The 12,682-nt window shown below is 36.2% G+C and overlaps 1 protein-coding gene across 2 annotated transcripts in view; it reads right to left on the bottom strand.

Moving 5' to 3' along the window:
• The window catches only part of Lrp2 (LDL receptor related protein 2), a 197,621-nt gene that overhangs the window by 152,554 nt on the left and 32,385 nt on the right, over positions 1-12,682 (bottom strand). For both annotated transcript variants that reach the window (XM_046447392.2, XM_046447391.2), the window contains exons 2-4: positions 9,085-9,192; positions 6,356-6,478; positions 2,979-3,095 (exon numbers count right to left, since the gene is read on the bottom strand). In XM_046447392.2, the coding sequence (XP_046303348.1) occupies positions 2,979-3,095; positions 6,356-6,478; positions 9,085-9,192 (348 nt within the window). The remainder of the gene's footprint in view (positions 1-2,978; positions 3,096-6,355; positions 6,479-9,084; positions 9,193-12,682) is intronic.

A 12,682-nucleotide genomic window follows, 5' to 3' on the forward strand; every position in this document is an offset into this window, starting at 1 on the left:
TTGGCAAAGTTGTGAGGCAGTTGTACTAGCAACTTTAGACTTGGCTGCAGGGTGCTCATGGAAAACGTCCAAACCGTCTGTTTCAACTGCCTTTTATTTTCCCCAAAGTAGCATTTCCATTGCATTTGCAATAAGGCACTCATTTTTATCCACTTGCAAATAAGGGATAAAGATACAGGCTATTGGCGGGTGACACAAGCCTCCAGTACTCTTTTAAACTGGCATAAGGGAGGACTCTCCTCTTCTGTCCTTCATAAGGGGCAATCTCTAGACTTGAAACCAGAAGACGAGCCAAGCACCAACTCTGCCACACAATCTTGGATGAGCCAGTCTAGACCCTTTGAAGTTTTCATTTCTTTATTCATAAGAGAGTAAATAACTGCCTGCCTTATTGTTCTCATTAAGGAACCTAATAATAATAATAATTTATATAATGACCTGAAATTTACAAAATGTTGCAAAATGTTGTTTGATTAATTATGGTGATAAATCATATTTTATCAAAAATATTTTCTTCACTTGTCTCAGTGAAGGACCTAGTGTTTGCCTCACAAAGTCATGAGAGTCCTTGACTTGTGTGCTGGCTGTGCACTACCATCTCTAAAACTACTAGTGTGAGATCTAAATGCTCTGCATAATTTCCAAAATGAAGGGAAATTCAAATTGGAGGTACCCTAATCTATTTCAAAAGAGAACATTTAGAATGAAAATTATTCCAGAACATAAATGTGCCAGAAATTCTGCTAGAAAATAAATAGCACAGACCTTTATTTCAAAAAAAGAAAAATAAGTGAAGTAAGTAACATTCAATGGAAGAAAAACAGAAGTATTGTTTTTAAAATTGTCCAAGCGTGGGGTTTCAGGTGTAGTTCAGTGGTAGAGCACTTGCCTAGCCTACATGAGACCTTGGGTTGGATTCCCAGCATTGCAACACAAAATAAAATAAAATTGTACAAGAGTGGTAATGGTTCATATTCAATATGTATCAGGACATAAAAATATAGGAATTAGTTACTGTGTCAGTCTTTCTTATTTTTTTGTATGATGCTAGGGATCGAACCCAGGCACAGGTCTTTCCATTTCTCATATACAAATATTTCCTCCATTAACAGAAGCAACTTGCTTACCATAGTTAATTTATGTAAGCTTCCACCCTATACATGGCACCATGTTGGAAAGATTAGTTAAAAAAATTATAGAAAATAGACCTTTCATTAAGAGGCATAAAATATACTACTTGGCTCAAAGGAAGGGACTTAGAGAGAGCCTAGAGAACTAAAATTAAATCAAAATTTTCAAACCGTAGAAGTGGTATCCCATGAGAACAGGCTAAAGCTTAAACCTTAAATTCATTGGATACATAATAACTGAGAGCATTTGATCAAAGTTTCTAAGATACATAAAATCTGTTCACCAGTTATTGGAATACTTCATGTTGTGTTTTAGATATGAGGTGTCCACCAATAGCTCATGTGTGAAACAATACAAGAATTTTCAGAAGTGAAATGACTGGATTATGAGAGATGTGACCTAATCAGTGGATTAATCCACTGATATGGATTGACTGAGTGGTAGGGTATGCCTAGAGGAAGTAGATCATAGTGGGTATGCTTTGGGGGTTTATATTTTGTCCCTGGTGAGCAGAGCTCCTTCTGCTTCCTGGTTGCCATGTTCAGAGATGCTTTCCTCCACCACACCATAGCCCAGAGCTATGGAGTCAGCATATCATGGACTGAACCTCTGAAACTGTGAGCCAAAATAAACTTTCCCTCCTGAATATTGTTTTTGTCAGGTATTTTGGTCGCAGTGACAAAAAAGCTTCCTTGAAGCTTTAAACATAAATTTAAGAGCAAAACAAAGGAAGCATCTCCATGAAGCATGTGATAAACACAGGAGTATGCTTAAAAATAATGTTAGGAAGAAACGTATAAAAACTCAAGGAAGTTATGGATAAATTCACAAATGGCAGACTTTTAAGAGAAACTGGGTATTTCTAAGGTTAAAGACAGAATTAGATTGACTATAAACCTGACACAAGATCAGGTACTATAGTGCACTGTAATCCCAGTGACTGTAATCCTCTCAGGAGGTTGAGACATGAAGATTGGAAGTTTGAGGCCAACGTGGACAATTTAACCAGACTCTAACTCAAAATTTAAAAAATGGCTGAGAATGTAGCTCAAAGACAGAGCATTTGCTTAGCATGTACAATGACTTGGGTTCAATCCCCAGCATTACATTCAAAAACTAAAAAGAATGACACAGTAACTAATTTCTATATTTTTATATTCATTCTAACAATTTGGTATAAACCTCAAGAGAGGCAGTTTACTCGTTAGTACATAATACAACATGTCTGTATTTTCTTGCTTTGGTTATGGTAATATCTATGTATTACACACAGAATATTGTGACTTATATGCCTTAGCTTATGGCAATCAGTTACAAACTGACATATTGCCATTATAGGGAAAACCATTTGCTTTCCTTCTGCCTGTCAATTCCAGGTGGGGGGGGGGGAAGTGAGCTACACCCCAGCCCAGGAAAGCTATTTTCAGAATATAATACTTTCCAAAGATAACCTGGAAAATGTGGTATTCACAAAAGCAGAAAAATTAATGAGAAACTGTATCCACCAATTTTCTATAGCAGTGTAATAAAAGTTAAAATTGATCAAACTCTATTTTATACTCAGCATATTCAAACATCTTTCTAGATTCTATGTTAAAAGTTTCCTACTTCAAAACATGCAAAAACTTGATGGGCTAAGTAAGGCAGGACAAACTCACAATGTCTTGTTAAAAATAGACTCCTATCAGAACATCACCCCTAATCCACAAAAGAATCTGCCAAGAGATTTCAACAACAAGAGGAGTATTGTAGGCATTTCTGTCCATCAACAAATCTAACAAATTGATTAAAATGCCAAAGGGACAAGGGTGAAACTAAATACAGTGCAAAGACTGAAATGGACTCACGGCAGTCTCTCTCATCAGTTCCATCTGAGCAGTCTCTGACATGGTCGCACAGGTATTCCCTCGGAACACACTCACCATTGGAGCACGTCAACTGATGGCTTGAGCATGTCCTCCCAGCTGTGAAGGGGAAAGACAATACTTAATTTATCATCACAGTCTGACACACACTAACCGGCTGATAGTTCCCAAATATGAGTGAGGATATTGGAAAGCAGAGCAGATACTGGGCATAAAAGTTCATAGGGATACAAGGCAGAGTACCCTGCTACCACCAAGCTAAGCTTACCATGCAAAAGAAATTATATTGTCAAAATGCCCTCAGAACAATAAAGACACTCCAGCATGCTAGTGTAGACAACTGCATGATCCACCTGTGTTGAGAATACAATATATACTGGAAAGACACATGGTAAAGATGATGAGTGAAATAAGACATAGGGATTAAGCAAGGATTGGTAAGTACCCCTCCCCCACTGAAATCCTTTTTTGAACAAGGAAATGTCAAAGGATTAACAGTGGTTATTCCTGAATGGTGGGAATATGAGTGATTTTATGGATTTTTTTTCTTTACAGTTTTCTGTTTTATAAAGTGTCTACATTGGCCATGTGTCAATTTTATGAACAAAAAAATCTTTAGTTTGATTTTATCCTATGATGAGTTCAGGTAAAAGCAGGGCATCAGCAATTTATCAAGTGAGTCTCTGGACAAAACATAAAATGGAATGATTGTTGCCTGCAAGCATGAGAGAAAGGTGTTCTGTAGCTCAGGCAGGAACTACCTAGACTTGGTAACATTATCTTATCATGTGATTTTTTTTTTTTTACTGTCCACATAAAAAGAGAAGCATTTGAGAAACATTATCATCTAAAAATAAATGTAATCCTCTAATGGAAGAAAGAGGTTTTCACCTGAATTTTACAGAGCTTCCTATACTTCTGTATAGTTAAATACTTAGGTTCAGCAAAACTTGGTTTTTGGTTTTCTGAAAAAAAAAATTTGATGGTGTGTGTGTGTATATATATATATATATATATATATATATATGTATATATATATATACACACACACCATCAAAATTGTTAGAAAAACCTTTCTAAGAGACAAGTAAAAAATGACAGCTTTAGAGTTTATACTTGAAATTTCAAACATTGAGAATTTCATGTATATTTTTTGAAAACCTTTCCATGCTTAATTGATTGTATCTTTCCTGTCACTTTGTTCCTTCCTTCAATTTGCTTTCTCATGAATGTGTCATGTAATTCTTGAATAGGAAATAAAATGTTTTGCAGTCTGCCTATTTCTGAGATGCTTACAGATTTCATATTTTCTCCCATCATTGAGTATCTGCAGACTAAATTTTACTTTTATTAATAAGGTCAGAATAGATAAACTCTTCTAGAAGGCACTTCAATGTCTAAATTCTACCCATGACAGAAACACTGTTTTACCTTGAATAAGGTTTAAAAGATTATATTTCCACATAATGTATTTAAATATATATTTTCAATTGTCACATAAAATTAAAGAGATTTATTTTATTCCTGAAAAGGTAGGTTATGAGTGGTCTTCAGTATGAAAAGAAACTAAAGCAGGTGCCAGTATTATGTTAATGATCATGGCTTTCTTCTTAAAATCAAGCCCAAATAATTCTATATTTTGGACTAATCTTAAGAGTTTGAGGGAGTAATTAAAAGCTCATTAAACATAGAGAAATGACAGGTAAAAATTACATAATTCTATGAGCTGATCTAATGCTTTATTTGCTCATTACCCAAACATCTATTGAGGGTCTACTAGGTGCCACCAAGTTCACCAACATTGAGAATCTAAAGATGAATTAGGCACAATCCCTATCTTTAAGGAGTTCATAGTCTTCTGGGGGAGCCTTTTAAGAAATAATTAGAAAATAATTATGAAAGTAAATTACAGGTACACAGGAACTATAGAAACATCACAGGAACTATAGAAGCATCACAGAAGGGTCCCAAATTCACCCTGGGACAGGAACATGGGATTGAGACAGTTTCCTGAGGAAGGGACACCTCTGCTGGGTTTTAAAGGAGAAGTAGCAGTAATCTAGACCAAAAGGAAACAAGGACTATGTAGCAATGATTCTTCAGGCAGGAGGAATGGAGGCAAAAGTCTGGAACAGGAAACTGCAAGCATTACGGTGCCCCATATGGACATTTCCAGGCAGGAATCACAACTGGAGGTGATGGAGAGTGGGCAAAGGGTTTTGGTTAGATCTTTTCATCATCAGTGTTGGGCAGACCCTGAGCGGGGCACAGGACTGGAGGCAAAGAAGCCAATCCGGAGGCTGTTGCAGCCATCCAGGTGAGAGATGCTGACAGTGAGTGGTCACATAATGGAAAATAAGAAAGAAACCTTAGAAATGTTTATAAGGTAAATTAGGCAGGAGTCGGTGAAGGAGAGGAAAGAATCAAGAACAACTTCCAAGTTTCTAGCATGGTCGCCAAGGGGGTTGTAATAACCTTTCCGTGTGAATTGATTACCTCTTTCATGTCATTTACAAATTATTTTTATGTAATGAAATACTTACATTATGAAATATATTTCATGAAGTATAGGTTAACAAGTAAAAGAGCCCCAACTGGGCTACTTCTGATTTTGTATTATCTTCCAGTAACTTCTAGTGGGCTAAATTTTATTTCTATTAATAGAGATAAAGCACATAGACCAGCAAATATGGTGGGAAAAGTCAGTTCAGTGGGGGAAGATAACTGGTTTCAGTTGAGGCACCTTTTGTTTGATGCACCTTGGAGATATTCAAAAAGTAGTTTAATCCACAAGACTAAAGTATAGGCATGGATTTGGGTCTCATCATTCCACAGAAGGTCACTGAAATCATGAGCATGATGAGATTATAGTGGGGCCTTATCCAGGGCTGCAGCCATTGTGGCAGCTCATAAACCATGTAGTAACACTGAAGTCACTACCAACAATGCCTCTAAAAGACTAGCTTGTAGTAGTCCAAAAAAGAGAGTTTAATACTTGAGCCACAAAGGTGAAAGTACTGAATGCAGAGAGGGCCCCTGGAGCAAACAGATTTCATCCAACTGTCAACCATGCGAATGAGCAAATATTTTCTTTCTTACTTGAACATAATATAAACCAAATTAAAGATTGGGAACCTATCCCAGTTCCAAATTGCTGGGACATATTTCTAAGTCTTTAGTACATTCACCCTTTTCAATGTCATTCACCCCCTGAATTGCTGGCATAGGTTCTCTGGTCACTTAACATCTAGCTCAGTATTTATGTACAAAGAATCATCACATTATGTGTAACCTATCTGTGACAGATTAGATTTGAAATGTCCAAAAAAACAAAACAAGATGCCTCTCTAAACACATACGGCAATGCTGATGTTCATCTGAGCCATCCGAACAGTCCTCCTCATTGTCACACACCCAGATATGGGGGATGCAGTTTCCTTCACTCTCGCACTGGAAATTACCCGACTGGCAGGATTGACGAGCTGAAACAACCAAAAAAGAACTCACTATGGCAAACATCTGTCCCATTATACCAGAAAAACATTCTTACTGCAAAAGACCATATGTCACCAAGCATGGCAGCACCTGCCTATAATCCTAGCTACTAGGGAGACTGAGGCAGGAGGATCTGAAGTTCAAGGCCAGCCTGGACAACTTAGTGAGACCTGTCTCAAAAATAAAATAAAAAGGGCTGGGAATATAATTCAGTGGTAGAGCACTGTGGGTTCAATGTTCAATACTACCAAAAAAAAAAAAAAAAAAAAAAACCACTATGTCACCAGGGGCAGTGTCACACTTCTATAATTTCATCTACTCGGGAGGCTAAAGCAGGAAGCTCACAGGTTCAAGGCCAGTCTCAGCAATTCAGCAAGATATTGTCTCAAAATAAAAAATAAAAAGGATTGGGATGTAATTCATTGGTTCAGCACCCTAAGCTCAATCCTCAGTGTCACTCACACACACACACACACACACACACACACACACACGTCAAGTCCTGCTCAATATATTTGAAGTCTGAACTTTAATAAAGTTCACTGTCAGATAATCTCATCAATGGTATCAAAACAAACTGTTGACCCAAACATTATAAAAACAGAGAATAGCCAGACTCAGTGGCACACTCCTATAATCCCAGCTACCCGGGAAGCTGAGAAAAGAGGATCACAAATTCCAGGCCAGCCTCAGCAATTTGCTGGGCTCCAGATTAACTCAGACCCTGCCTCAAAATAAAGAAAAAAAATTAAAAATACTGGAGATGTTGCTCCATGGTAGAGCACTTGCCTAGCATGCAGCAGACCCTGGGTTTGATCCCAGCAGCAAAAAAGAATAAACAATAAAAGAAATAGCCCAACTATACATTTATCAAATGTATGACAAAATTATTAAATTAATTTAATCAAAATTAACCATGAGTGTTTGTTAAATTGTTTGAAATGTTTTATAATATCTAATAGTGAAGTATCATGATGAGCCAGAAAATCCATGAGATATGGAAAAGAAGACCCAGAATCAAATAATCATTATTCCCACAATTTATTTGCTTTAGGATCTTTGGCAAATTCTCTGAGCCTTACTACATGCATTATAAAATGGAGACTATTCTTATCTCATAGTTCATTGTAAAAAAATAAATAATATCTCCAAAAGTGCCATATGATGCTGGTTGCTATCATCTTTGTCTTTGGTATTGTTGTCATAAGACCTTGATATGTAGTAACACTCTCAGAAGACTTGGTGGTATAACTTTTCCTTTATTCCTCTATCCCTGATTACACTGTTCTCAATTTGCTTCCTCTGAGCTTTTGCTCATACTGTTTTAAAAAAAAAAAAAAGTGAACTCAGTAAGCCAAAGGAAGCAAACTGATAGCACAGGATGATGTCTCCACAAAACAGCTGCTCTCCTATTCCAAGTATGAGCATCAAGTTTCAGCTGGGAACTTTGAGATGTGGAGAATCTCTGGTCCCACCCCATACATATGGAGTCAAAATATGCACTTTCACAAGTTCCAAGGTGATCCATTTGTGCCTGAAAGCTTGAGAAGCACTGGATGGGTGCAATTTCTTACCCTTCCCGACATTTTCAAATGAGTCATCATCAAACAAAACACCCAAGTTTGGCAGTTCTGGGGTGCCCACAGGATGTGAACAATTCAAAACAAGGGTTTTTTCACCTGCTTTCCTGTTCATGGGATGATAACCCTTGTCTGCTTACCTATTGCAGCAATGTGATTGATCACCTAAGCCAAGTAAGAAAGAGCAGTGGACTTAAGGGCAGGGACTTGTGCAAGGCACTCACCAACTGTGGGGCTACAATAAGCAATAACTTCTTTAGAGCTCACTTTCCTAATCTAAAAGCCACCTCAGCATTGGAAGATATATGAATACATGTAAAAATTATAATTACTTACATTTAGGATTTACTTTATCACATTTTTAACTAGAATTTTTAAAACAATATCACACTAAACACTTTTTTATTTTTTTATTCACAAGTTACACTACATTTGTTTTTATTTTTTTTTATTATTATTAATTTGAAACAGGGTTTCACTAAGTTGCTGAGGCTGGCCTTAAACTTGTGATCCTCCTGCCTCAGCATCCAAGGTCACTGGGATTACAGGTGTGCACCACCATGTCCAGCTCTACATTACATCTTTTATATAAGAATAGACTCCTCATTGAAGTACAAATTATATTTTTTTAATTTTTATTTATTTGAAAAACGTCCAGAGTGAATAGATCAGCAACAGTCACTTATAGATTTCAAAAAACTAATAAATATTTCCAGAGTGAATAGATCAGCAACAGTCACTTATAGATTTCAAAAAACTAATGGCAAAATTAATTTCCATATCAAAGTTGTGGCCATGGGACAAGGGTAAGATAGAAACTGATGTAAATTGAGCATCTTCCTTAAAGGGAGTGAAACTATTATTAATACCATGGATTCTCTTATTCAGTTATACCGATTACAAATGATTTGAGCCCAGCCCTGGATCTATCATTAAGCATAGTTCTTTTCTTTGATAGGCTGAAATCAACACAAAGCATCAAAAAGAGCTGAGCCTGGTCCTTCCCCACTTACGGCAGCCAGCTTCATCTGTGTCGTCCGAACAGTCCCCGGTACCATCACACCTCCAGGCTTCAGGGATACAGTGCCCATTTCCACAGCGAAAATACCCACTGTTGCATTCTATAATACCCAAGAAACAGAAGATTCACATCGGTTACACATCCACTTTTTTACATACTGCCGTACTAGTGTCTGTTGTATTCTGCTGCCTTTCCTATCCTCTACTATCCCCCCTCCCCTCCCCTCCCCCCCATCTTCTCTCTCACAGTTTTAAAATAAAATTTAAAGCTTCAGACATTTTATTAAAGAAATACAAATTTTTGATAAAAATGAAAAATTATTCAACTTATTAGTAACCAAAGAAATGCAAAACATTTTTTTTAATTAGGAAACACTTTTATAGTGATAATATTAAAAAAATTTCCTTGGAGGTCTGTAGAAAGGTCATTTTCATAATACAGTTGATTAGAGCGTACCCTGAAGTGACCAATTTGACAAAGTGCATCCTGTTTTTAAAAAATGTTCTTTTTTTTACCTTAGTAATCTGTTTTCTAAGTATTTTTTTCTCAGGACCTAACCAGAGAATTAGACAAATATTTATGTAAATATAAAGATTTTTATCACATTATTTATAATAAAAGAAATTTCAAGCCTCCTACTATGAATTTTTGAAAATGGTTATGAGAATTTCTAATTATTTTTGGAGAAATATTTACAATGTAATGTAAACAAAGACAAGGATGCAAAATTTTACCTCTAACAAAGTCACATACAGAAAAAAGAAAAATGTCAAAAAAGATCAAAATGTTACCAGTGGTTATCTCCGGTTGATAACATCATGTTTAACTTTTGATCTGCTTGACTGTGCTTTTTTGAGTTTCTCACCTTACATTTTTCAAATCATACATAGCAAGTTACAGCACTTCATCCTTAAATTCAGATCAATATTCTGGCTTTTTTTTTTTAATGAATTTGTAAATTGCCAAGTCTGTAAGCTCATTTCTTCAAATGAATACTTTGTTTAAAGGCAAAAAAAAATTCTGCAGCCAACTATAAGTGCACAAGCTTAGCACCAAAGGTTATCTCGTCCCCAAGTGGCAATAGTATCCCCTACTGACATTAGAAAGAGAACATGACTTAAACAAATTAATTTCATTCAGCAAATATATCCTGCAATTTCCCTGGGTCTCTCCAGGGAACTAATTTGGCAATTGGAAATCCTCCAAGCTTCCCCAAATATCTGGCCAGTGAACTTCCCAAGCATTATGTGCCAAGTACAAAATTTTTTTTAAAGAAAACAGCCAACAACCAGCCCAACTTGGAGAAGACTCAAAATTATTCTTTCACAAACCCAAGGGATAGGGAGTAATTTTCAGAGTTGGAAGAATAATTTTATTTTCCCCCTGTACTGAAGCAATCATGCTAAATTACCCATTTCAATTTTTGGCTAATTAACCCCAAATTAGGTAAATATACACATCAATTACATATTCCCAGAATAAATAAACAATGTGTTATCCTGACTTGGGTAAATGCAGGCATATCAACAACAGGACATAAACATGGTTAAGTGATCTATTCCTAGGGAATATGGGCTACTTTGTTCATGGAATGTTCAAATCTGATTGTCTGGTAGTGACATCCTGATTTATAATGTATGCTGCAAATGGTCAGAAACTTCCCTTGGCTAAATGGTGGTACCGAGTGGTACAGAAGCACGTACACCCAAATACCTTCTATAGACTAATGCATGATGGTGGTTGGTGGTGCAGGTCTGGGGTTGGTGGTGCAGGTCTCTTATCAACTACCTTTAAAACACAACAACCTCCCTTGCAAAAATGCCCCTAAGGAATGTACAAATTCACTCTGGAATCCCAGAACTTCTCATTGGATTTTGTTCTACAAAGCAATATTTCCATGGCAGATTAGAGGCTTTAGAGGTTTAGCTATTAACACAACATATATTAAGTCATTTTTACCAATTAGGTCTATTGTTAGTAATCCAACATAATATATTTGTAAGTTCAGTACATTTGTCTCTTCTTAGTATCTAATCAGTTCTGATTGAAAAATTATAACTGTAAAGGATAGTCCACATACAGAGTTTCATATTGCTGTGGGAAAAAGAAAAGTACTATCTCAGAAATTGAGTATATAAAAGAAAGTTCCCAGAATGATATATTGCCTGTTTTGAAAATACATATTAATACTATTTCTTGAGCAACTTTTATCACAAGTCAAATTGGAAAGTTTTTTGTTGCTTGTTTTTAGCTCAAATACCAGGTTAAATACATCATGAAAAGAATACAAAATAGGGACCCAAAAGTTTTTTTGTTTTGGTTTGGTTTGGTTTTTCAGAACACTAAAAGGCCAATTTTCTAAAATCATACATATAAAAATTGAAACTGATGGGAAATATTGCAATCAGGTAAGTCTTTATAGGCAGTGATTTTCACAGCTGAGCTCACAATCACTCCATTATCTAAAGTAATAGATCACATCCAATTTACTCAATGTATCAACAGATCCATGATAATTCATTTGTCAAATTCACCTTTTCAATGGTAACTTCCATGCCTGTTAGAACTCCCAAATGACTATTGTTTGAAAATCTCTCTCCAGAAAAAACAAACAGATGCTTTATCACTGCTGGGTGGCCTCTCAGCAACCATCCAAAATGTTTCACTGGTGTCAGAAGCCTGTCATTCATTTTATTATAAAGGGAATATACATTGTTTAAAAATAAACTGCTAATAAAAAGGCCTGGATTAGACTTGATAACAATTTCAGGTGTCCCTGGTTTCAGTGGGTTGGTACATACTTTATTTCCTTAGTATATTGTTTTAAATAAGTAGCCCTTACTCACAAGCCCTACCAGGGGCTTATAACAGCCTTATGAGATAGATGCCATTATTATGAACATTTTACAGATAAAGAAATTGAGGCACAGAGCAGTCAGTAAATTTCCCAGCTGCAAAGCAAATACGTGCAAAATAAGGATTTGAACCTGACAGCCCTATGTTCTAGGACCTAGGCACATTGCTCTCTATGTTCCCTTTCACAAAAAAAAAAAAAAAAAAACTAAACTCAAAATCAAACATAAAAATCCAATTTTTTTTCCTTCCCCAAACTTTGAGTTCATTTATTGTACTGATGTAGAATTCACAGTGCTTACATTCTTTGGTTGGAGGAGAAAGAGTTGTCTAATTTGCAGCTAACATTGCACTAAAATATCCTTGGGCTTCAGAAAATTTGCAACAATCAAAAGCAACAAAGAGAAATAAGACCTTTGTCACTTCAGGAAAACTGATATTAGAAATAAGGACAGATTTGTTTCCCAAGCTTATAGAGCCCAAAGATATTAAAATACCCAAAAAAAAACCAAGAGTAATCCTTTCTTTATAAATAGCCATGTCCCAAGCTTCCTGGTCCAAGTGTTAGACTAAGACTGTGTTAAGATAAGATATTAGAGTCACAGATAGTGCCCAGAGGAGGGAAGGAGTCATTTGTTTGTTTTTAAGGGCAGGGAACAGTCCTGGATCCAGAAGACCTCTTCTTGTATCATCCACAGTGTCTAGCCCAGAGCTGGGCACACGTGGGATTGTGAATG

Source organism: Marmota monax, unplaced genomic scaffold, assembly GCF_021218885.2.
Source record: "Marmota monax isolate L192 unplaced genomic scaffold, Marmota_monax_Labrador192_F-V1.1 WCK01_AAM20220418_F8-fsc00007, whole genome shotgun sequence".
NCBI classification, from domain to species: domain Eukaryota; kingdom Metazoa; phylum Chordata; class Mammalia; order Rodentia; family Sciuridae; genus Marmota; species Marmota monax.